Source organism: Rana temporaria, chromosome 5, assembly GCF_905171775.1.
Source record: "Rana temporaria chromosome 5, aRanTem1.1, whole genome shotgun sequence".
NCBI lineage: Eukaryota > Metazoa > Chordata > Amphibia > Anura > Ranidae > Rana > Rana temporaria.
In genome coordinates this window covers 213,534,041-213,560,990 of record NC_053493.1, presented here as the reverse complement: position 1 = coordinate 213,560,990, position 26,950 = coordinate 213,534,041, and the positions used below count along the sequence as shown (strand labels likewise).

Sequence of the window (26,950 nt, the reverse complement as noted above, 5' to 3'; positions counted from 1 at the left end):
CTGCAAGGGTTCAATGCTTGTTTTGTCTTAGGCCTCGTACACACGATAGGTTAGCCAGAGGACAACGGTCTGAAGGAGCGTTGTCTTAGGTTAACCGATGAAGCTGACTGATGGTCTGATGTGCCTACACACCATCAGTTAAAAAACCGACGTGCTGAAAAAAAAACGAAGTTCAATGCTTCCAAGCATGCGTCGACTTGATTCTGAGCATGCGTGTGTTTTTTAACCGATGGTTAAACGATCGGTTTTGACCTATCCTTAGCAGTCCATCGGTTAAATTTTAACGCAAGTTCCTATTTTTTTAACCTAAGGTTTATCTAACCTATGGGGCCCACACACGATCGGTTTTGACCAATGAAAACGGTCCTCCAGACCGGTGTCCTCTGGCTCGTGTGTACGAGGCCTAAGGGGACAAGAACAAGTAAAAATAGTTACGCTATTCCTCGTTCCAATGGTGCTCTCCACCGCTCTTCCACATTCTGGAATGTGGGTGGGACAGGACCTTCCCCATCCTCACATATAATGCAGGACTACTGGTCCTGAATTGTACGTGATGGTGTCAGAGAACTGTCAAACAAGTGGAGCAGCTTCAGCGGACTTGTGCAGTGGGGAGGAAGCCCAGAGAGCAAAAACTAAGGTACTCCAACTTATTCTAATCCCTATAGACCAGGGATATGCAATTAGAGGACCTCCAGCTGTTGCAAGTCCCATAAGGCATAGCAGGACTCTGACAGCCACAAGCATGACACCCAGAGACAGAGGCATGATGGGACTTGTAATTTTGCAACAGCTGGAGGTCCGCTAATTACTTATCCCTGCTATAGACTAAACAAGTATTTAACCCATGCAGTGTGGGGGTTTTAAGATGGTTGTAAGTTGTACCTATGCAGCCACCTCTTTTCTACATCTGTTTAAAGTCCACAATTTACACAGCTTTTTTGAGCTTCTAGAGGCAGAGGGCAGATATGACAAACATTGCACAGCTCAGAGAGGAAAGCTGAGTGCAATCTGGGACCTGAGTGGAAGGAATGGACACACCCCCTCTATACAATCTCATAGAGAAACATGCACATCTAAAGGGCGTCAATCACAGGCCTTGTCCTGAAGCTTGCCTCTCCTGTCCGCCTCGATCCCTTAGAGTCCGCATAACCAATCAGAAATGGCTTATGCAGATAGCAGAGGAACCAGACTGCAAACAGAACTCACACTTGGTGCTTTGGATTAAGACAAGTACACACTACAGAAGGATATGCTTTGTTCATTTTTCATGTTAGAGGTTTAAAACCACTTTTTATCGACTGAATTACTTGTGTGGCTATAAGTGTGGGGGTATATTAGCAAGTTCCTGACACTAAATCCAGTTAACTATCCCTTACTAACTATAAAATAATCTGCATAAATGAGAACCTTTACATACATTTTAGAAGAAATACATAGAATTAACATCTGATTTATAAATTATTTGTTATAGAATCCGATACAATATGAAGGCATCAGGGTACATGAGCAAAGTAATGAAAATACTTAGGCCAGGAATGGAATAACTGCAGGTATTTAAAATACAGTTTACATGGGCACCTCATGTATAAGAGTTGAAGCACAGACATTTTCAAACAATTTTAATGTATGGGGCTTAAAAAAGTACTTACAAATGACATAGGAGAGGACAACTCCTGGAATGTAGCTTCCCAATATAACGAGAAATGAACAAACACTGCATGCCAAAAGGCAAAACTGCAAAAAAATAAAAAAAATAAAAGTAAAACTGGTACTGTTGATATACAGATATCTACATGCTTGCTTGTAATATTTAACAATGTGAATTAAAGGGGTGTTCCAGGCATTTTTCATGTTTATTAAAAGTCAGCAGCTACAAAAAGTGTAGCTGCTGGCTTTTAATAAACATGCACTCACCTGTTCCACGTTCCAGCGGCGCGCCAGCCAGAGCTCCGCTCCTCTCCCACCCTCTCCGGCTGGCGTCTTCATTGCTACTGTGGGCACCCGGCCATGACAGCTTTCGGCTTCACGGCCGGGCACTCACTGCACATGCGCGAGCGGCGATGCGCTTTCTGATTGGGCAGGCGATCGCCTGAGACCTGTGACGTGTCCCAGGCAATCGCCTACAGGGAGGGGCTGCCAAAAGGCGATATGACGTAGCGCCTTAGCGGCCCCTCGGCGGAAGGATGAAGTGGGACAGGATGTCCCACTCCTCCTGAAGCCCCCACTCCCCCCCCCAAACAAATTACATGCCAAATGTGGCATGTAAGGGGGTGAGGAGTGGATTAAGCGGAAGTTCCACTTTTGGGTGGAACTCCGCTTTAAAGTCCAAACAGACCTAAATGTCTGTTAAGACAGCATAAATCACAAAACTAATGGGCCACCCCTTTATGAACAGCCAATCATCACATCACCTCATTTACTGACATTTCACCCAGGATGCAGTTCAGCGAGTGTAATGTATCAAGAGCTGCTATAATATTACTGGAGATTTACAAAGACTATTGTGCACAGCTGGAGATTCACAAAGACTTATTCACAGACTTTATTACCGTAGATACTCGAGTATAAGCCAAGTTTTTAGGCTGAAAAACTACCCCTTCGGCTTATACTCGAGTTAGCAGTAAAACAGCATGTGTCTCCCACTGTGTAATCCATATACAGCCATACCTTTCATTAGTAAAACAGCGTGTTTCTGCCGCTGTGTAATCCAGTCTGTTGGGGCATCCATTGTAAGACAACCCCGCCTCCTCCTTGTCTGTGATAGGCGGAACACTGATACAGTTTCCCAGCATCGTATCAGTGTTCCTCTATCACAGACGGACGAGGAGGAGGCGGGGATTTCTTACAATGGACGGCTGAACACACTGGATTATACAGCGGCAGACACACGCTGTTTTACTAATGAAAGGCACGGCTGCAAATGGGCACAGTGAGAGACTGCAAATGGGCACAGTGACAGACTGCATATGGGCACAGTGAGAGACTGCAAATGGGCACAGTGAGAGACTGCATATGGGCACAGTGAGAGACTGCATATGGGCACAGTGAGAGACTGCATATGGGCACAGTGAGAGACTGCATATGGGCACAGTGAGAGACTGCATATGGGCACAGTGAGAGGCTGCAACTGAGCACAATAACAGACTGCAACTGAGCACAGTGAGACTGCAACTGGGCACAATTAGACTGCAAATGGGCACAGTGAGGCTGCAGATGGGCATTGTTTACCCAGTAGCTGCTGCATTTTCCCATCCTAGAATTATACTCAAGTCAATATGTTTTCCCAGTTTTTTGTGGTAAAATTAGGTGCCTCTGCTTATATTCGGGTCAGTTTATACTCGAGTATATATGGTAGTTTTGTTTAATTTTCCATCCTAAGCATCTATTATTCAAACCATATATATATACCTATAGTGTATTTTTTACCTGCACTGACATGTTCTTGTACTAGCAGGAGTCTATTTGGTCAACTCTCAACTACAAAAAGTGTTTGAACACTTATAAGTTATTTATATTTATTATATTTGTTTCAATAAAGTAAGGCCCGGAACGAGAGAAAATAAAATGAAAGTGCAGGGCCGGCATGACAGTGTGAGAAGGGGAAGCAAATATGGGGTTAAGGATTGTAGGTGGAGAATGGGGGGGAGAGGTGGAGTGGTTGGAGCAACAGGATGAGGAGGGGTTTGTGGTAGTTAACCACTTAAGACCCGGACCATTATGCAGGTAAAGGACCTGGCCAGTTTTTGTGATTCGGCACTGCATCGCTTTAACAATGACAATTGCGCAGTCGTGTGATGTGACTCCCAAACAAAACTGGCGTTCTTTTTTCCCCACAAATAGAACTTTCTTTTGGTGGTATTTGATCTCCTCTGCGGCTTTTATTTTTTGCGCTATAAACAAAAATAGAGTGACAATTTTAAAAAAAAATCAATATTTTTTACATTTTGCTATAATAAATATCCTCAAAAAAGATATGAAAAAGCATTAACTATTTTTGGTAAGCGTTTATCGATTGGTTTGCGAAAAATTTATCGCGTTTACAAAATAGGGGATAGTTTTATGGCATTTTTATTAATATTTTTTTTTACTACTAATGGCAGCGATCAGCGATTTTTTTTCGTGACTGCGACATTATGGCGGACACATCGGACAATTTTGACACATTGTCATTTTCACAGCGAAAAGTGCTATAAAAATGCACTGTTAATGTGGAAATGACAATTGCAGTTTAGGAGTTAACCACTAGGGGGCACTGAAGGGGTTAAGTGTGACCTCATATGTATTTCTAACTGTAGGGGGGCGGGGCTGGACGTGTGATGTCAGTGATTGTCGTTCCCTATATCAGGGAACAGAGGATCACTGACATTGCCACAGTGAAGAATGGGGAAGGTGTGTTTACACTTCTTCAGCTCCATGGACCAATCGCGGGACACCGATGGCGATCGGGTCCACGGGTCCCGCTGGCACGGTCACGGAGCTTCGGACTGGGTCGCGTGCACGCGCCACCCACGGCTTGGCTCTTTAAGGGTTTGTAAAGGATTTTTTTTTTATCTTAATAGCTTTCTTTACCTTAATGCAGTGCTGTTTTCATGTCCTCATTGTTCGTTTTTGCTCTCAAGTTGCTGTAATTCTTCTCTGATCTCCACACTTCCTGGTTGTCTGTTTCCTGATAACCACAGTGCTGGGAGCTTTCTCTCTGTGGTCACTAATTAAGGAGGTGTGATTACTGTGTGTCTAAAACCCCAGAGCACCTCCCCTTTGGATCAGTTTAGTTTTCCAAATCATCACTGCTCTGTGGCTCTGTACAGCAGAGAAGCAGGAAACAACATGCAAAAATCGAAACTAGAAACTACAGGTACATTATATGATTGATTTTTATCTATTTTTAATCTTTTTTTAAAAGGAATCCGTTAACTATTGTGGGCCAGATTCTCAAAGGGCTTACGATGGCGCAACGCCATTTGCGCCGTCGTAAGTCCTAATCTGGCCCGCCGTATCTATGGGACTGATTCTTAGAATCAGTTACGCATAGATATCCATTAGATCTGACAGGCGTAAGGCTCTTACGCTGTCAGATCTTAGATGCATTTTTTTTCCGCCGACGTCGTTTTCCCCGTCGTCTATGCAAATTAGCTATTTACGCGAGATTCCCGAAAGTACGCGCAGTAGACGCAGTGAATTTACGACGTTTCCGTAGCTTATGCGACGTAAAAGTTGCCCCTGCTATATGAGGGGCAACCAATGTTAAGTATGGGCGTCGTTCCCGCGTCGAAATTTAAAAAAGTAAGTCGTTTGCGTAAGTTGTCCGTGAATGGCGCTGGACGCCATTTACGTTAACGTCGAAACCAATGACGTCCTTGCGACGTCATTTAGCGCAATGCACGTCGGGAAATTTTAGGGACGGCGCATGCGCAGTACGATCGGCACTGGAACGCGCCTAATTTAAATGATCCACGCCCCCTACCTGGATCATTTGAATTAGGCGGCTTGCGCCGGAGAATTTATGCTACGCCGCCGCAACTTTACAGGCAAGTGCTTTGTGAATCAAGCACTTGCCCGTAAAACTTGCGGCCACGTAACGTAAACGAGATACGTTACGGCCGCATAGTTTAACACCGATCTACGAGAATCTGGCCCTATGTCTCTATACCCTGTAAACAGTCATTTCAGCATAATTTTTTTTTTTATTTACAACTCCTTTAAAGGCGAGGTACCTGTACGTGCCTGTGCCCAGCCGTGCCATTCTGCCGACTTAGATCGGCGTTAGGCGGTTCTTAAGTGGTTAAGGGATAGCTGGGGTCTCCTGGACAGCAGAGAAGGGACAGGTGACAAGCAGGCAGTTTCCCACCCACCCTCCCTGTGTTTCGTTTGGTTGGTTTGCTTTATCTCTTTGCAGGTGCAATATGAGCAAAGGACGTCATGGCAGCTGATTGTGTGGCGGTGGTTGGTCTTTTGACGGTGGAAGAAAATATGGTTGAGTTGTGTGGGGGGGCTGATTGGTGGTATGTGCCCCTCCGGTGTATTCCAGTTACTAAGGTTAGCTGGAATATGGTAACAGTTGCACTGCAGGTGTGGGTTGTCTCCGAGCTGGTGTGTCACGGATAGAGGCCTGGTATGGTAAAAGGTCTCGCAGTGTTACAAGTGGAATAAGTTGGAATTCTGGGTGCCGTTAGAAGACCAACAGGCTGATTTTTTTTTTGTTAATAAAAAGGCTGCTATGGCCATGTGTACTCCAATCCATGTGTGGTCTCATTCATTTAGTTAATAGCAAGGGGGATGGTGAGCACTCATGGTTGGGCAGACACAAAACAAGGTGGGACATCTTGGCCCAGATTCTCAAAGGGCTTACGACGGCGCAACGCCACTGACAGTACCCATTTGACCTGCACCATGTTCGCTTGTAGTTGGGCAGTGAAAACGTGAATCAGCTTTCTGTTTTTACTGCCCCCTAGCTGCAAGTATAATTAGAACGAAGGCTAAAGCTCGTCATACATGGAAAGAAATTCGGCCAATTCAGCAGGAACTGGATACATTTTGATTCATGTATCGCTGTTCTCATTTCAGAGGAGTGTATCTTTGATCGACTCTTCCCATTTGATCAGCACTTGCAAGTCAAAGCAGTGCTCGCAGGTTAAAGCTGACTTTGATATGACAAAACACAAAAAAGTAATTATTTTTGAGGCCATACACGTTTACTCAAGATATCTGATCAGACTAAATGATGCAAATGTACTGAAACTGTGAGATGCGTCATCAGCGGTTTGAGAAAGGTCCACTTTATAAACCTACTCAACATGTTATGCTGTTTAATGCATTTGCTGTGTCATAGCTGTATTATAAATGTTGGGCCAGATCCACGTAGATGGGCGTATTTTTGGGCGGGCGTAACGTATTTGATTTACGTTACGCCGCCGCAAGTTTTTCAGGCAAGTGCTTTATTCACAAAGCACTTGCCTGTAAAGTTGCGGCGGCGTAGCGTAAATCACCCGGCGGAATTAAAATTCGGTGGGTAGGGGGCGTGTTTCATTTAAATGAAGCGCGTCCCCGCGCCGAATGAACTGCGCATGCGCCGTCCCTAAAAAATCCCGGCGTGCATTGCTCTAAATGACGTTGCAAGGACGTCATTGGTTTTGACGTTGACGTAAATGGCGTCCAGACCCATTCACGGATGACTTGCGCAAACAATGTAAAATTTTGACGCGGGAACAACGGCCATACTTAACATAGGATACGCCACCTAGGGGGCAGCTTTATCTTTACGCCGGCATAGCTCTTACGGAAACAGCGTATCTTTACTGCGACGGGCAAGCGTACGTTCGTGAATCCGCGTATCTACCAATTTGCATATTTTACGCCAAACTCAATGGAAGCGCCACCTAGCAGCCAGCGGAAATATTGCACCCTAAGATATGACGGCGCAGGCCGTCGTATCTGAGGTAGGTTTAAGTGCATCTCAGTTTGAGCATACACTTAAACATGCGACGGGCTTAGATTGCGAGTTACGTCGGTGTATCTACTGATAGCGTAACTCTTTGTGAACCTGGCCCGTTGTGTTTTTTCTACTTAAATAGCCCCCTATTATTTTTATTTTCTCCGTTGCTTACCTCATGCTGGGCTGTCCACATTTCAGATACTCATACAGCAAATCCTCTTTTCAGCAACTGACGCTGGGTCCTGCTCCACCATGTTAATTTTTTGACATCACCAGAAGGCTATGCCGGTTATTTCGGTTTCTGGTGCAGCCTTTTGATGATGTGCTGCTAGGCTCACTACCTCATCTGTTAGTGAATAGGGTGATGTGCAGGGCTCCTAGTGCCTCCTGGGATTTGAACAACACATATACCAGGAGGCACTGAGGTCAATCGCTTAGGCCAGGGGTCTCCAAACTTTCTAAACAAAGGGCCGTTTTATTGTTCTTCAGACTTTAGGAGGGCCAGACTGTGGCCAGTGGCAGGAAAATAATAACATATTTGGTATTGGGGGAGTAATAATGCACCATCATTGGTATCATAGGGAGGAATAGTTCCCCATTATTGGTGTCAGTGAAATAAATGGTGCCCCATTGTTGGTGTCAGATGGCATAATAGTGTCTTGTATCAGTAGAAGTAAGGGCCATTAAAAGCAAGCAGGGCCACAATTTGGAGACCACTGGCCTAGGCGAATGACAGAGGATGGGGAGTGGGCTGAAACTAAAAACAAGTAAGCATACAAAAAAAAAAACAGTATATATGCTGCAGAGGGGCACCAAGATGGAGAGGAACCAAGTTGAGGGTGAAGATGCCCCTTAAATCTGAACATTTGCCATGCAGCAGTACTAGCATCCAATGAATCTTGGTGGTAATTGCACTGCCTAGTAGAAATACACTGTCCAAAGTGTACTGATGTACAGTATATGTGCTGGAGCACTCTGTGACATAGCAGGAATATCTGCTATGTAGACTGTAGAAGGCAGGTTCTAATTACTTGCTGGAATGTGTGATATGTGACAGAGCATGCTTTACAATATGGCACTAATTACACTGGGCTGGAATGTACCAATAAAAGTATAAATCTTGTAATAGATCATACAAATCTAAGATGACCACATGCCAACATCAGTTCATCAACTCTTCAATTTTCCATTGTAATTAAACTAAGCTAGTCATCATGCTATCATTTGCCAATGTTATAGAAAGGTATTAAAAGCATTACATACAAAATAATAAATCATCTAACAGAGTATATTATTATCTTATATGAGTGGCAGCATGATACTATATAGTTCTCCAATAAACATATACAGGGCTTTTTTTCCAGGGGGAACTTGGGGGAACTCAGTTCCACCACCTCTGGCTCAGACCCTTTGGTGCCTGCTTACCACAATCACTTGTACACACAGAAGTCTGGTTTCTGTGTTTACAAGTGACAGCTCTGCACTCTGTGTGTAACCCCCCTGAACTTTGCAGTCTGTATGTAATGCAATCCTTGTATTTAATGCCCCTTTAAGACCATTCTACTGTTTGTGAAATCTGAACGGGTCGTGGTTGAGTTCCTGCACCTATTTTCTGAGAAAAAAAAGCTCTGAACATATAGGACCTGTCATACAGCTTTCATCATTTCTACATATGCATTTTTTTTTTTTGTAAAAGCACAAATGTAGTGTTTTAGTTCTGCTATATGAAATTTTCATGATACATGTCAGCTTTATAATTTTGTCCACCCTTTACTGTCTAGTGAACTACATTGCAAATGTAAAGAAGTGCAAAGTCACTCAGATGCAATCAAAATGGTGCAGTGAGTCATTGAAAATGCTACTGAAATAGAAAAAGCCTATGGAGAGTGCTCAAGGCACTATAGTGGATGGACGTGATCTCATTAAGCCTTATGAATATTAATATTATCCCAGAAAATAATGTAAACGTACACTTATACAACTGAGCTGGCAGGAATATACAATAATGTGTTCTGTAATGTTGGATTTACACTCCGCAATCTGATTGTAAAATTGCTGTACAATATCCTTTAAGATTTGCCCACAGTTATATAGTACATGGGCCTACATAAGCAATACATTACATTTATATCCAGTTGGGTAGGCCCTTGCATTTCTGCAGAGGCCGGCAAATTTAAATTGAACATTCAGATTGCAATGTTCGCATACATCCAGAAGTGTGTACGCCATGCCATGATTATACCAAACGATGGAACAGATTCAAACATCACTTGGAAAGCATGTACTGTATTTGCTGGCGTATAAGACTACCTTTTACACTTAAAAAAACTGGCCAAAAAGCAGAGGTCGTCTTATACGCCGGGTCAGCTGCTCGGATGCCTGCTGGGTGTGCGGTAATACTGTATGTAGCTTCGGCTACATACAGTATATACCGCTTAGCCAATCCCGATGAGCGATGTATTCAAATGAATACAGAGCCAGCTTGGATTGGAGTAACAACTTCTGCCAATCCGAGCAGGCTACATAGAGTAGCCTGCTCGGATTGGCTTTGAGAGTCAGAGAGGCGTGGGCTGATGATGTTACAGCCTCTGCCAATCCAAGCAGGATTTGTATCCATTAATAGAATACATCGCTCGTCGTGATTGGCTCCAGCTCCATCAAGAATGAAGAAGAATATGGCTCCAGAAGGAAGAAATATGAAGCGTCGGAAGCCTCGGAATGGGGCCGTCTTATACAGTGAGTACATGCAAAAAATCTTAAAGAAACTGTAAAATTAGGGGGTCGTCTTATACAACTGGTCGCCTTATACACCGGCAAATATGGTATGTGTTAAATAGAGGGTGTTAGCAAATGGGTCGGACATCTGCAAGTGCTAGAAAGCACCCGTTTCCCCTTATTTTTCTCATACGTGATTGGGTATTCAAAATCATTAAATCACTTCTAATTTAGTAAATCATCCCCGCTATCTGCAATTATCAAACTCAGGTTCAACCCTCACAATCTACATAGTCTCTGAACATACAACACTGGATAACATACTTTGCCTGGATTTTGTTGTTTAAAGAGGGATAATTCTTGAAAGAAAGTGCTGTAACTGGACCAGGATTCTTCCATGCATTGACCAAGCTGAGGTTTGCATTCTGAACTAGAGTTGACTGCCTCCCACCTACAAATGAAACAAATACATTCTGTTAAACAGGATTTACAATGTATTTACAAAGAAATGGGAATTTGGTGTTGCCCAGAGTATTTGACACCCAAGGCAGATTTTTTTTTTTTTTTTTTAAACACCCTCATAACCTTTAAGGCAAATTATTTCCAGTAATAACCATGCAATTAAAGTAAAGCAAAAAAATAAAAACATATCAAGAAAAAAAAAAAAAAGACTAGTGCCCTATTACACTGGTAGTAAATGGAGAATGTGTAAAAGATCCGCCTTACATTTTTGTTGAGTAAAAAAAAAAGAGCTTTCCTACATTGGTAGTCTTTGGAGAAGGGCCCTATCACATTGATGGTCATTTGAGAAGGGTCCCCTTATACTGGTAGTGGAGAAGGGTCAACTTAAATTGGTGGTCAGTAAAGAAGGCCCCATTTACATTGGACAGTGTAGAAGGGTCCCCTTTTATTGGGGGCAAAGGTACTCCATACAATAATGGTCAGTTGGAGGAGTCCCTCTCTTACATTGATGTTCACTGGGAAGAAGACTTTTAAGAATTGTTGGCCTGTCGGAAAGGATGCCATCCTTACAGACACGCAAAAAGATCAATGATGTCAATGGTTACACATCCAAAAGGCTCCAATGGTCCCATGCCACTGCCTCCCGTGAGTAACATCAGCCACTGGAACTATACAGCCACTTTTTTTTTTTTCAAAATAGCCATGAAAATGAAATGAAAAATGCCTGTAAATAAAACACTGTTAAATGTGAGTTACTGCAATTAGCAGCGTTTACATGCTGTTACAGGCATTTGGCACTTGAAATGCCTCTGAATATCCGCCTGATCCTCTTTTTTTGCGTTCCAAAAAAAGCTTCTAAACTCAACTGACTAGAAATGACTATAAATGACCCTGTGTACATGTACGGATATGACAACATGAAAAACTGAAAAAAAATGCACAACTGCTCCTAGATGTCTGTTTACCAGAAGCAGTGTCCTAAAGGTCTAAATGTGGCCATACGCCTTGCGAATTTGTAATCAGTGTAACATATATATATATATATATATGTATATGTGCAATTGCAAACAACCAAGTCATCACTGATTAAAACATTGAACAATGCTACATAGACAAATAATTCCACAGTAGCACACTAATTCGTTTACAAATCTCCTAAATATTAACATTGTGATAAAATCAACATAAAAAGGCCCATATATAATAAAAAAGGGCCAATATAGCATATCCAAAAAATATATGCTAACATATGCAAATCAATATGGTAATACAGTCCAACTTAAAGTGATAAAAAAGTGAAACAATAGTAATACAAAATCTGGTGGATCCTTCTCCAAAGTGAGGTGTGCCACTTCCACTCCCTTAGGAATAAAACTCACTGGATGCTGTTGCCATTCACTCTCGTGTCTGGCAAATATCGTCCTATTAAATGTTATCAATGTTATCAATGTTATTGAAGAGCCACTTATACATGCCAATCTCCATCCAGATCAATAAAGACACTGGGGTAGATACACAAAGCGAGTACGCCGGCGTATCTACTGATACGCCGGCGTACTTTCAAATTTCCCCGCGTCGTATCTTTGTTTTGAATCCTCAAAACAAGATACGACGGCATCTGGGTTAGATCCGACAGGCGTACATCTTCGTACGCCTTCGGATCTAAGATGCAATTCTTCGGCATCCGCTGGGTGGCGTTCCCGTTGTAATCCGCGCTGAGTATGCAAATTAGCAATTTCCGACGATCCACGAACGTACGAGTGGCCGTCGCATTCTTTTACGTCATCTCTAGTCGGCTTTTTCCGGCGTATAGTTAAAGCTGCTGTTTCGTGGCGTATAGTTAAACCTGCTATGTTAAGTATGGCTGTCGTTCCCGCGTTTAATTTAATTTTTTTTTTTCATTTGCGTAAGTCGTCCGTGAATCGGGACGGACGTAATTTACGTCCATGTCAAAACAATGACGTCCTTGCGACGTCATTTAGCGCAATGCACGGCGGTAAATTTAGGGACGGCGCATGCGCAGTTCGTTCGGCGCGGGGACGCGCTTCATTTAAATGAAACACGCCCCCCTACTCGCCGATTTGAATTAGGCGCTGTTACGCCGCGAGAGATACACTACGCCGCCGTAACTTACGGCGCAAATTCTTTGTGGATTCAAAGCTAAAAAATGTAAGTTACAGTGGCGTAGCGTATCTCACATACGCTGTACCCATGCAATTCTTTGTGAATCTACCCCACTCTCCACATGTGGGGATAGAAATTGAGACAGAGCCTTCAATCATGTAAAAATACCTTAAAGCGGAGGTACAGCCACAATTTTTTTTTTTAAGTCAGCAGCTACAAACACTGTAGCTGCTGACTTTTAATAAGGACACTTACCTGTCCTAGGTGCCCGCGATGGACAGGTAAGATCCCTCGATCGTGGCAGGTCCCGGCGCCACCATCCTCACTAAGCGGCTTCACTGCCCGTTTCCTACTGCTCATGCGCGATTCGCGTGGCACTTTATGAATGGGCGACTGTTCTCTGGGATACACACAGTTCCCAGAAGACAGCGCGCCACTTTCCCAGAAGGCAACATGAAGAGGACAACCAGTCGCGCACTAGGAAGAGGCAGATTAGGAAGATCTGCCTAGCAACCACCATTTCTGGTAAGTAAAAACATATATTAATTTTTTTGAGCCTTTTTATGCAATTTCTATTTTTAGGGTGGACCTCCGCTATAAGGTAATCAGTTTATTAAAAGTAATGCACTCACATCATAAAAGATTCAAATCGCCTTGTTAAAATTCCAAACATGCCAGGGGACTCAGTGTTGTGATCTCATAGCTTCCTTCACACACATGAAGTTACCATATCAGTGTTTTGCCATAAAGCCACGCCCGATGCGCTTCGTCACCTACGACTTCAACACAGGGCCTACTTTTGGCACGCACCCGCACAGATGTCTGTCAAATTGCTCCTGAAGTCGGACTGAAATGCCGGTTTGAAATCGTGCAAGTTCAGCTGAAAACCAGCACTGTAAACTGGACCTTCAGAACGCATGTACCGGTGATGTCCTAAACGGTGCAAACTTAGGAGATATTCACAGTAACTACAGGTAAGCTTTATTATAGGCTTACCTGTAAGTACAAGTGGTGTAACAGAGTTTACTACCACGTTAAAACACACAACTCCATATTAACCCTTAGTAAATTCAAATGCATTAATTTCATCATATTCCCAGTAGCACCTTCTCAATAGACATCATCTAAAACAACCAGCAGAGGTATCTCAATAGTAAGTTATTATAAGCAGGCTGACCACTAGGTGCCTGTATGTCATCTCCTCCAATAAAAAGACATAACAAATGACCACATGTGTTTGTGCTTTATGAACTTGGCAGGTACCCACACCATGTTACTGTAGAGCATTATAAAGCTTATACATATCCAGAATTGGAAAGATTAAAATGTCAGGATGCACGTGTAGTAGGCACACTGAGCCACGACCTTTTAGAGTCTTTAAAGACTTAGGGGTTTATTTATAAACGTTAGCAAAATAATAGTTTTTTTTGTCTCTGTGCCTGATTTTATAGCAAAAAAATTCCCAGCTGGCTTCTGGTATGGAATTAAGGGAAAAACTAACAACAAAAAAAAAAAAGAGAAGAGTAGGGTCCCCCCAAAAATACATACCAAACCCTTATAGAAGCATGCATGCATCCTTCTGAACCATACCAGGATACATGCCCTCAACATGGGGAGTGAACCTTGCTAGAAGGGCCACTTGTCCTCACTCATATTAATTGGGACAAGGGCCTCTTCCCCATATTCCTGGTATGGTGGATGTAGGGGGTCGTAAGTTAGGTCATGTCGGAACTTATAAAAAAAAGTGGCCCACAGTGTAAATCCAAAGTCAACCGTCAATCCCTAGGAACGACACCCGGATGACCCGCTAACACAAACACAATGAGTGCTGTTGCGAGGACCAGGACCATATTTGGTCAATTATGTCAACCAGCACTCAGAATGTAGGACATTTACAGTACTTTGTGGGTTATTATTTTTTGAACATCATGAGACATAACTGTATACAGTGGAACATTGGATTGCGAGTAACGCGGTTAACAAGCGTTTCGCAATACGAGCACTGCATTTAAAAAAATCGTGACTCGGTTGCGAGTGTTGTCTCACAAAACGAGCACGATTCAGGCCAAAGCGGTGTGCAGTACCGCTTTTGGCCTGAGGTGGGGGGGCGCTGGAGCCGCGCAGAGCAGAACATCGCCAATTGCAGCCGATCGGCGCCTTTTGGAAATGCTTGGAAAGGCCAGAGGATAGCACGGATGCCCTCGGCAAATCTCGGGGAGGAAGTCTTTCCGAGGTTTGCGGAGGTCAGCCGAAGTTTCCTCGGGCCTTTTCAAACGTTTCCGAGGCTCTCCGGCAGCCTCGTGTGAATGAGGCTTTAATAATTACAGAAGAGAAGTTTGTGCAACACAAACTTCAGTGTTGTTCTTACTTAACACTCCTGGCGGTGCCCTGTGGCTCAGGGTTACATTTCAGTACCATTAGCAGTAACCCCCGAGCCACACTGGGGAATGCATTGCAGAATCCTGGTACAGCGTACTTACCTTTTCACCAGAATCCTGCCTTGTCCCCCGCTGTGTCCTCCACCGGATCCTCCGCCAGATGCTCTGTTTTCTGGCCTCCGTTGCCTGTGAGCGCCATGACACATGGGGGCGGAGCCTGGTGGCAAATTCAAAAAAATACAAAAAACATATCACATGCAGTAATGTAATCTGTAAGATTACAGTGTATTGTATCAAATCATTTCATCTCCCTTGTGTCCCTAATGCTTTGTCAAGTGCCCTGCATGCACTTTTATATTATAAATACTTTTCCTTCTGCCTGGAAACTTGAGATTGTCCATGGCAACCAAAAAGTGTCCCTTTACATCAAAAGTGGTTTTAGAGCAGCTAGAAAACAGCAATAATAAATTAGAACACTTGCAGAATTGAGAGATAAAGTGAATTGTGGGGAAATTTATTTTATTATTGTTATATTATTATTTATTATAATTATAGTTATTTATTATATTATAATTTACAATTTCTTGTTTAAAACGTTATCATACCCGGGATGTCTACTAGACTCTTGTTTGGACAGATTTAAGTGAGTTATTACTAAGAATTACAGGTCTACAATATGAAATGCCAAATTTCTGTGCAAAACAATGTACCGATTTGAGATTAAAAAATCTGACATAATCATATCGCCAGAGAGGCTATGATGCATGTACTTTTCCCCCTACACTGCCCCTTATTTTGGGTATTAGCGGTACAGAAGCATTTGATGTCCATTAGGTGGTGGTGGAGGTGAGAAATTGTCAGACTCATTTGATGGTGAAGGCCACATGGCCTGGTATTTGAAACGTAGGGGAAGGGTGGATAAAATTGATGATTTAAAAAAAAAAAAGAAAAAAAAATGTTTTTTAATTTAACCACTTCCATACAGGGCAGTTATACACACATCCATACCAGGCCTATTCTGGCACTTCTCTCCTACATGTACAAATCATATTTTTTTTGCTAGAAAATTACACAGAACCCCCAAACATTATATATGTTTTTTTAGCAGACACCCTAGGGAATAAAACGACAGTCATTGAAACGTTTTATCTTGCACGCCATTTGCGCAATAATTTTTCAAACGCCTTTTTTTTGGAAAAAAATTGTTTCATGAATTAAAAAAAATAACAAAACAGTAAAGTTAGCCCAATTTTTTTGTAAAATATGAAAGATGATGTTACACCGAGTAAATAGATACCTAACATGTCACGCTTTAAAATTGCGCACACTCATGGAATGGCGCCAAACTTCGGTACTTAAAAATCTCCATAGGCAACGCTTTGAAATTTTTTACAGGTTACCAGTTTAGATTTACAGAGGAGATCTAGTGCTAGAATTGTTGCTCGCACTCTAACGCACGCGGCGATACCTCACATATGTGGTTTTAACGGCGTTTACATATGTCGGCGGGACTTGCGTGTGCGTTCGCTTCTGCGCGCGAGCTACTGGGGACAGGGGCGTTAAAAAATTTTTTTTTTATTTTTTACATATTTATTTCTTTTTTTACACTTTTTTTTTTATTTTTTATTTTTTATTATCACTTTTATTCCTATTACAAGGAATGTAAACATCCCTTGTAATAGGAATGTGTGTGACAGGTACTCTTTATGGAGAGATGCAGGGTCAATAAGACCCCACATCTCTCCTCCAGGCTGGAAAGCATGAAATCGGTGAAAACAAATTCACCGATCTCATGCTTGTGGTTGCTTAGCAGCCGCAATTGCGGCTTTGTTTACTTACGGGGACCCGGGCGTGACGTCATCACATCGCGCCCGGGTCCTCCGACGGTCATAGAGATGACTGGTCTCTATGCTTCCTGCGAGCGCCAGACGATTCGTTCTCCGGGCCCCCGATGGCACGGGAGAGCCCGGAGAAGCACCGGATGGCGGCGGGAGGGGGGGGATGTCCCCTCCCGCCGCCTGTAAGAACGATCTAGCGGCGGAATCACCGCTATGATCGTTCTTACGTTGTGCAGAATCGCCGGCAGGAGAGAAGGATATCTGAATGATGCCTCTCGCTGCAGGCATCATTCAGATATCCACCCGGAAAGCCCAGGACGTCATATGACGTCCTCCTGGATCGAGGAGGGGTTCCTGCCGCCGTCATTTCACAATGACGCGGTAAGGAAGTGGTTAAATATGAGTTTTTTTTTTTTTTTTTATTAAATTTATTTTAGTAAAATGCTTTTGGAGTAAGCATATATCTAAAAATAGTTTTCTATTTAATATACAATAATCATTTAGTATGTTCACCATGAAATAGAGCATGTAGCATGAGGCTGTACATTCTGCAAAACTTACAGTTTTGGTAAACTCATTCAATGAATCCAAGCTCTGCAAGCTGAGATGTGCTGCATTGATGCATTCACACAATTTTACAGTAACCATGAGATCAAACAAACTTCTGGAATATTTCTTTATCCCATTGTTTTGCAAATCTATGTACACTACAAACTGTATGATTGAATCGGTTCTGATATCGCTGTTTTACTAATCGGACAGCTTATTATTCTAAATAGGAAACCTTCCTTTTGTTTGGAAATATTAAAGATTCTAAATACCAGCAAGAACGAGTCCTTACATTTAAAGAGCACCTGTCATTTCAGAACCCTGTTTGCACTGAACAACACTATTACCAGTCCTAAATTCATCAAGGCAATGTAAGAGTTCTTCCTGTTAAAGTCTCAGAGCTGTTAACTATGTTAATGAAGGAACCAAACCTAGTCTATTCTGCATGGAGTTTAAACAGTATAGCTGATTTATAATTTTACTGCCATGTAACCCCCTGAAGGTTTAAGATTGTTTGCAGAAGGATAATGTACACAATTTTAGCAATCTATTTAAAATATCCAAACTTAAGACAATTCATGTGATTTCTGTTGGCAGTGACAGCCTGGCAGCAATGTTATCTCTGACTGTTTGTGGTTCTGGCATTCCACCAAGCTCCTGAAACCGAATCCAGCGTAGCACACACACACAGGGATTCATTACTTGGGCAGTCTCCCGTCAGCTGCCAGACACCGTTGCCTCTCCTCTTTATGGTATCATCTCATATTATCTTATTCTGAAGATGACTAATGACCTTACAGTCTCATGTAGTAAGAGTAGTGAGGCAATCTCATGAGCTGTTGGGTCTGGTTGGTTACCAGTCTCCAACCCACCTCAGATCACAGAGTTTCAGGTTGCAGATTTCGAAACCTGCCATTTTAAACTACGAGAGTGACCTAATCATGTGAGCAGATAGTAAATACTTCCAAGTAACTATGTTGGAACATAGCTCTAGGAAATACAATCAAACAACATACATCATGAAAGCAGAGAAGTAAACTGAAATTACGCAAAGTATGTTCTAAAAAAACATGTCCAAAACTAGATGTGATTTATTTATGTTAGCATTGGATATATAGTTCCCAGAATCCCCAGTAATGTGACTAATGGCCCGTACCAACGCTGTATCCTGGCCTAGGCCAACAAGGCTCAGGCCTAGGGCACTGTTAGTGTAGCACCAGTCTTCTGGTTGCTGACTGGGGTAAGAGGCAAATTAAAGCAGCCGCACCTTTTCCGGTATGCGGGCGGCCGGCATTTCACAACTGTGTGGGGGGCGCTGCTTCTAATTTTGACTGTCCTGGACCACAAACCTTTCTCACTCTGCTGCACCATTGGCATGGTTAGATCTTCTTATCAGAAATGTGTGCTTAAAGTAGAACTATAGGCAACACTTTTTAATTTTGGATAGAGTAAGGGAGAGTTATAGCCCGTCAGTTTATTTGTTTACCATCCATGTCCCATTGCAGAGATTTACCTTCACTTCCTGCCCCATAGCCAAACAGAAAGTGAGAGGAAATCTATGCAAATTAAGGGAATTAATTGCCTCCACCAGGCCCTCAGAACTAGTGTCCCCACTCAAAAATTTCAGGGCGGGTCTTAAACAGGAAGGGGTGGGTCATATTTAAATTAGGGGTGCACGAGTTTAGTCAGACCTAGGGCAGCACAATACCTAAATGCACTACTGGCCCGTACACACGATCCGAATATCGGACGAAAACTGTGGTCCGAGGAAGAATTGTACGATTTTTGGATCGTGTGTACACTAACTTTCGAGAGTCGATCGCGATAGTTCATCAAATATTATTAGATCGGACCAGCACGAAAATTTTCCTCGTACAATGCCAGATCGGACGATTTTTGTTTAGTCAGTATAGTTGTCATCCGAAAATACAATACAAATACACTACAACACATGACATCACTTTTCGTACGAGAATTTTCATGACTTCAGTAACCTATTCAATTTCAACTACGATCTGTCGTTACATATGCTTTTGAGAACCATTATAAAAAAACAGGGACTAAACTAGTCAACCGGAATCACCAAATTTCAATGCCATCAAAGTGATACTAAACACACACATTTACATTGTATCTTCTATTTCTGTATATGGATGATGGCATTGTAATTATTAAAAAAAAAACACATCTAAGCACATTTATCCTAATTGATATATATAGCTGTCACATGACCCATCTCTTTCCCAGCCTATTTGCAGGGGAACATAAGCAGGAGGAGCCCCTAGTCCTCTGCTGCTGGTCACATGTTCAACATATAAAAAACAGCTTTTGGAATACAGAGTAAAGGTAAATAATTATTATCAATACGCTGTTTTCAATTGTCATACAAATATAAATTTGGAATAAAATCTTTATTATTTTTATGACAACAACATGGCATGGGCAGATTTCTGTAGTTTCACCACAGCTGGAGTGCCGAGGTAGCCTGCCCCTGCTCTACATGTGGAACTGGTCACTTTAACTACAGACATACCGTAATTGAAGATTAGAATATAAACCACTGGGCTCTGCAGAGGGTCTCTAATTTGGTGCAATTACTACATTTTGGGCTTAATTTACTAAAACTGGAGAGTGAAAAACCTGGTGCAGCTCTGCAAAGAAACAAATTAGCTGCCAGTTTTTTTTTTTTGACAAAGCTTAAAGCGGAGCTCCACCCTAAAGGGGAACTTCCGCTCTTCCCCCCTCCCCTCCAGTGTCACATTTGACACCTTTCAGGGGGGTGCAGATACCTGTCTAAGACAGGTATTTGCACCCACTTCCGGGAGTCCACTCTGCGGGGACCTGTGGGTAGTGTGTCACTTCCCATCCCCGTCATGTTCTGGGAAACACACGGCTCCCAGAACACAGCGGGGACCAGTGAGCACAGCGCAGCGCAAATCGTGCATGCGCCGTAGGGAACCGGCAGTAAAGCTTCACTTCCTGGTTCCCTCACCGAGGATGGTGGTGGGAGCAGCAGAGTGACGAGCGATTGCTCGTCTTCTGATGCCGACGGCGCTGGACTCCGGGACAGGTAAGTGTCCTAATATTTAAAGTCAGCAGCTGCAGTATTTGTAGCTGCTGGCTTTTAATATTTTATTTTTATCAGACAATGATATCATCAAATATCTTCTACAACCCTTTACGGGAGAGCTTCTGGACTTTGTTAGACAAAAGCTTGCATACACAGTAAAATGTAATTTAAATGTTCTACAGAACAAAAAAAATAAAAACAAACAAAAAAAAATCATCAGACTTTCTTTCCATCATTTAGTCAACTCATTTTGGTCAAAAGCCCTTAAAAATTTATCCAGGCCTGCGATTTGAATGGAATGGAGTTCTAGAGCAGGGGTCTCCAAACTGCGGCCCGAGGGCCAGATGTGGCCCTTTGCTAGCCTTTATCCGGCCCTTGGGGCTTTATTCCTCCCACTGATATGAGGCACTATTCTTCCCGCTGACACCAACAAGGGGGCACAATTTCTTTCACTGATACCAATGATAGGATTCAATTACTCCTACTAATAGGGGCACTGCTCATTATCCTATTGACTGCAAACTCTGAGGCCATATTTACTCTCATCAATGCTGGACCCGGGACATTTTTTACCCCCGCTGGCTACAATCCGGCCCTCCTAATGTCTGAAGGACAATAAACTGGCCCTTTGTTTGAAAAGTTCGGAGACCCCTGTTTTAGAGGAATTAAAAAGGATTATTTTGTGTCAAGGACCTGCACTTTAGACATGTATGTGTTTTCCTGAAGAAAACCACATTCACAGTTAAGTTTTGTTAGTTTATGGAAAACTTTCCATGCTGGATAGCTTTCTTGTTCAAATATTTTATTGAAGAAAGAACACCAAATATAACACAAAGTTCACATCGTTTAAATAAACCATTAGAACAAGGGTACGCAATGGTACAGGATGACAACAAAAACACTTCCAAGATGCAATAAGAAACAGGGTGCAAAAGTGCCATATGACCATGATACATATTAAGATAATTACAGACAAGATCAGTGTGATGGACCCCCGTACTCAAATTTTTCTAGCAGCCATTGCTTTATGAAATGAACCAGGTTCTTTCCTTCCATCTTCTCAGGGATACCAATGGCCCCAAAGTTATTTAGGCGAAGCCTATTTTCTAAATCGTCGAGTCTCACGGCATGTTTGGCCACCATCAACTGCTGGGCATGCGACTCCCTTTGCATGGGGGCCCAGTCATCCTCTAGTGTGCTGATGCGCCCTTCCACATCAGAAGTGTGACCCCTTAATTTTTGTATGTCCTGGCGCATAAAGGACATTTCAGCTTTCATCCCCTTGATCTCTGTCGCCAGGACAGTGACAGAGAGGTTGCATGATTTAACCGCAGAGAGTATGTCTCTTAATGTGGGTTCAGGCCAAGCCGAGCCTGAAGACATGGCCGCCTGCGGTGTGTGAGACACAAGGGTAGTACTTACTGCCCCCCATGGTAACACCGGAGCCGTTGGTTCCTCCAGGGGCACGGTGTCGTCTGAGTCTGACTGGGAGCCGCTACGATCCTCCACCGATTTTGAGGCTGCGCTGCCATCTTGGATCGCGTGGTCTGGAGCAGAGCAGGCCGCAGCACAGCGCTTAGGCATCTCCTCAGCCGAGAAAAAGCACTGCAATAGTCGAGCGTAGAGTCAGAAAGCACCGGAGGGTAGGTAGAGGCCAGTATCGGGCCGTCTGGAACGATTAGCAGGATAAAAGGGTGGAATTTCGTCAGAGCTCAAAAGATGTGCGACTGACTACATCCGCTGCCAAGCCCCCCGAATCCCCATACTCAAGATGAGTCTCTCCGCCGTATCCCTCCTCTGTCCGCTATCACACAATCCAAGACCCCTTAGCTATTCCCATTCACTAGTCGTAGCTCAGTGTAGGGTAAAACATACGTTTATTAGAACCAGAATACAAGTCTTATATACAGTTAAAGAGGAGGAGGTTCCTACCTCCTGCTCATATTACACAGAAACATAAATTAACATGAGCTAATTAACTAATCCCTTAAAGCAGCCGATGTGACTCCCTAACTACAATACACATAATACATATTGTTAAACCATAATGGTGAGCATTGGAGAATCGTATGACCCAGGGGGTACAGAGTTATAGCAGAGATCTCTAAAAAGCGGAGTGGTTTCTGGAGCTGGATAGCTTTCTAGCAAAGGAAACCTGCATTGTACATGGATAATTACAACATTTGGTAAGCTATCATTTCAATTTTGGAAAGTCAGTTGACAAAAGTCAATGATCATAATACTAAAGTTATGACTGGGAAACAGATAAGGTTTTGTTGTATAGAAGTACTTTCCTTTTATCTGGTTTAATGCACAATTGCATAGTCTTCAATTACTCTATGTTACAGTGCTTGATTATCTGACTGGTGGTTTACTCCAACGTAGAGCTGGAAAACTAAATATATGTACCTCCAAGGAGCACAAATGGCACAGCAGGCACAATTTAGAAGTCCCATGAGGAAATCAGTGTAACAAAAAAACACAATAAGTAAACCTGCAAAAACAAAGTAGGTTTCCTGGAGATAACACGTGTATGCTAAACCTGAGGAAGCTCCTGGATGCTGACCAGTTTTTCCAACCGAACACACTAGCATGTGATGGCTTGTGTGTCAGTCTGCTGCTCTGGCAGGGATATTCTTGTACAAACAGACACAAGCACTGAGCCATGTACAGGATACATACCCTCATTTACATAACCTAAAGTAAATAGAGAAAGGCCACTCTTGCTTATTTATTCGGGCAGTACAAAAATCAATGATGAAAAACAGTACTCTATATTATTTGATCAGATTTTAAGTTGTATTAGTTCAGAGTTGTCAGAATATATAAAAGATAACTGTCAATTGATTCAACATGTTAATGCACTTTGCACATTGTTTATTGATTTATTGTGCAATGTTCTATGCTAATTTTTTAAATGATTTTCATCTTAAATTTCACAAGTGACTAGGGGCACATTCATAAACAGTGTTTGTGACGTTCATTAAACATTTACTGCAGGTAAATCAATCAGTGCCGATTCACACTGGGGCAACACGACTTCCAGCGCAACTTACAAGGCAACTTGGAGCGACTTGGATGACTTGAGCACGACTTCAGCGCTACTTGGAGCGACATACAACGCGACTTCAAGTCGTCTCCAGGACAGGTGACTTTGCCAGTGGCCAATCACATAATAATCTACTCTGTGGGAGGGAGGGGATTGCCTTAGAAAACTATTTTCACTTTCTGGAAAGTTGCTTCAGTTAAGACAGGGGATCCGACTTGGCGGCGACTTCCATTGAAATCAATGGGTACAAGTCGCCTTGAAGTAGTACAGGAACCTTTTCTGAAGTCAGAGCGACTTCAGTAGTGTACATTAAGACGGCTCTCATTGACTAACATGTAATTTCTCATGTCGCGTGACTTGGGGGCGACACAAGTCGGATCCCAAGTCGCGGTAGTGTGAACCGGCACTTACTGTAATCAGTCTCTGCAATTGTTATACCAGTTGTTCGGAGTGTTTCTAAACATTTTTAAGGAGTAAAAATAAAGGACAAGAAAAAATGTTTCCTGATATGTCCGCAAAGATCTCAATTGTCCTTCATGCCTACGGACTGGCCCTGTACTAGGAAGACCTGCAGTGAATGTGTAATTGTCCATTCTCTTCTATATAAATAAAATATTTTTTGCTTGGTCCAATGAGCTCTACAAAAGGCATTCATAGATGAGTAATGGTCGGTACACACAATTAGAAAATCTAAGCGATCGTACGATAATCTGATCATTCGTACACGTTTTTCGATTATCTGATAGGACAAGCATGAAAATTTTTCTCATACAATACCAGGTCGTACGATTTTCGTTTAATCACTACAGTTGTCATCCAAAAATACATTACAATACATGACATCACTTCCAAATTTTTATTCTATCGTATGAGAATTCTTGTAAGGCCCCGTACACACGATAGAATCTATCCGCAGATAAATCCCATCGAATGGGTTTCAGCGGATAGATTCTATGGTGTGTACACTCCGGCGGTTTTTTATCCGCGGATATTTCCGAATTTCAGCAGATAGATATTTGTCGACATGCACAGAATATCTATCCGCTGGAATCGGATCCCACGGATGAATCCGCTCGTCTGTACAGACTCACCGGATCCATCCAAAGGGATTCCCCGCACGCGTCGTAATGATTTGACGCATGCATGGAATTCCTTATATGACAGCGTCGCGCCCGTCGCCGCGTCATAATCGCGGCGACGGCGCGACACATCATCGCCAGAGGATTTCCGCGCGGATTTCAATGCGATGGTGAGTACACTCCATCGCATAGAAATCTGCGGAAATCTTTGAGAGGATTTATCCGTGGAAACGGTCTGCTGGACCGTATCCGCGGATAAATTCTCTCGTGTGTATGGGGCCTTACTTTAGTGACCTCTTTATTTTTGATATGAGATTAGCATGCAAAAAAAAACAAAAAAAAAACAACAGATGATACTTTGTCCGATAATCTCCCGATGTGTACCTGGCTTGAGGCTGGTCATAGACAAAGCGATTTTCTTTCCTGCAACAACGGGTTGGAAGACAGAAAATTGCTTGATTCTCCCTTCAACACATTCAGTGTTGATGGGAGAACCCCTACTGTGAAAACACTGTTTTCTCCCTGGCAGGATTATTATTTTAGCCACTGGCAAGAATTGCATGTAAAATACGACAGGCTGGATACACCCAAGCTGATTGATCGATAGATCTGGGTACATTCAGCATGCCCATACATTGTTCAAATCTTGCCTGGTTCCTGTTAAGCGGCTGTGATTTGAACTGTCTATAGCTGGCTTAATTTTTTTTTTGTTCAGCTAGTGGGTTGAATGAAAAAATTACTTGATTCCACCATGCACACATTCAAGGTGGATAGGTAAATCCTCCCGCTGAGCCTTTGTATTCTGACAGTGGGGAGATTTCCCTGCTGTCAGATTACACCGATCAGTGCTGCCGTCTATAGCCTGCACTTATCGAGCAGAAGAAACAAAAAAAAAAAAACCCAGACAAGGCCATTGTACAGTCCCTGCTGGACCAGCAGAATTGTAATCCATGTATGACCAGCTTTAGCCCACAACACATTTGTGGCATATAAATGGGTACGCTTCTATGTTTGAAGGGTCTTTAAAGCGATAAAGTATGTGAGAATATGCATGCATTTTGGAGATGTATTGCATTTGTGGTTATTTTTTATCATTTTCTGTGCCATATACTTTAAACTTTACATTAAACCTTAACCCTATAACTTTAGGTTTCCAAACCCTTTTCCTAACACTTAATCTAACTTGCAAACAAAATACTTAACATATAACCTCTAACACAGAACTTTACCACACACCAATATGAGATTGCTTCCTAAACTTAACCCACTGCCAGGACAAGGCCATCCAGTGCCCAGGGCATAGATGCCAAACTGCGCCCTTCCCTTTCCCTTGGGGTTAGGGTTTCCACATCCCTGCAATAAACCATTGTGCCCAGGACAGCCTCCCCTCCTGCCCACCCCTTGTCCCGGCCCTGTCCCCTAACCCCTAATGCTAAATCGAAGGCCCCATACACACGATAGAATCCATCCGCTGAAAAATCCCAGCGAATGGGTTTCAGCGGATAGATCCTATGGTGTGTACACTCCAGCGGATCTGTTTCCGCGGATATATCTCCCCTGGGATGGATTCCAGCAGATCGAATATTTGCTGACATGCTAAACAAATCCATCTGCTGGAATCCATCCCAACGGATGGATCCGCTGGTCTGTATAGACTCACCGGATCCATCCGTCCGAAGGGATCCCCCGCATGCGTCATAATGATTCGACGCATGCGTGGAATTCCTTATATGACAGCGTCGCCGCGTCATAATCGCGGCGATGGCGCGACACGTCATCGCCAGAGGATTTCGGCGCGGATTTCAATGTGATGGTGAGTACACTCCATCGCAGAGAAATCTGCTGAAATCCTCGAGAGGATTTATCCGCGGAAACGTTCCGCTGGAACGTATTCGCGGATAAATCCTCTCGTGTGTATGGGGCCTAACTATATCTCAATGCCTAACACTTATCAACCCTAGAATACCATATTTATCAGTTAAAGCTTTTGTATCGAGATCTTATAACTGAAAGACACTCTTCCAATATTAAATTACCTTCCCAATGAACTGTGTGTTCTGTCCTATAATTGGGAATAAAGCTATTGAGATGAGTCAGTGGTCAGAAGAGTCACCTTTTACAAATTGTATCCTGTAAAAGATATCCTCATAAATATGTACAATCACTTTGGATGAAAACAGACACTGATGGTTCTAGCCGTAGCATGGGAAAACGCAAACAATCATTTATGAAAGTCCACCCCAAACAACCAATA

At 42.8% G+C, this 26,950-nt stretch overlaps 1 protein-coding gene across 2 annotated transcripts in view; it reads right to left on the bottom strand.

Annotated features, from left to right (window-relative positions):
* Positions 1-26,950, bottom strand: part of RETREG1 (reticulophagy regulator 1) — a 143,593-nt gene that overhangs the window by 16,104 nt on the left and 100,539 nt on the right. For both annotated transcript variants that reach the window (XM_040353537.1, XM_040353538.1), the window contains 2 exons: positions 10,472-10,598; positions 1,650-1,734 (listed from right to left, as the gene is read on the bottom strand). In XM_040353537.1, the coding sequence (XP_040209471.1) occupies positions 1,650-1,734; positions 10,472-10,598 (212 nt within the window). The remainder of the gene's footprint in view (positions 1-1,649; positions 1,735-10,471; positions 10,599-26,950) is intronic.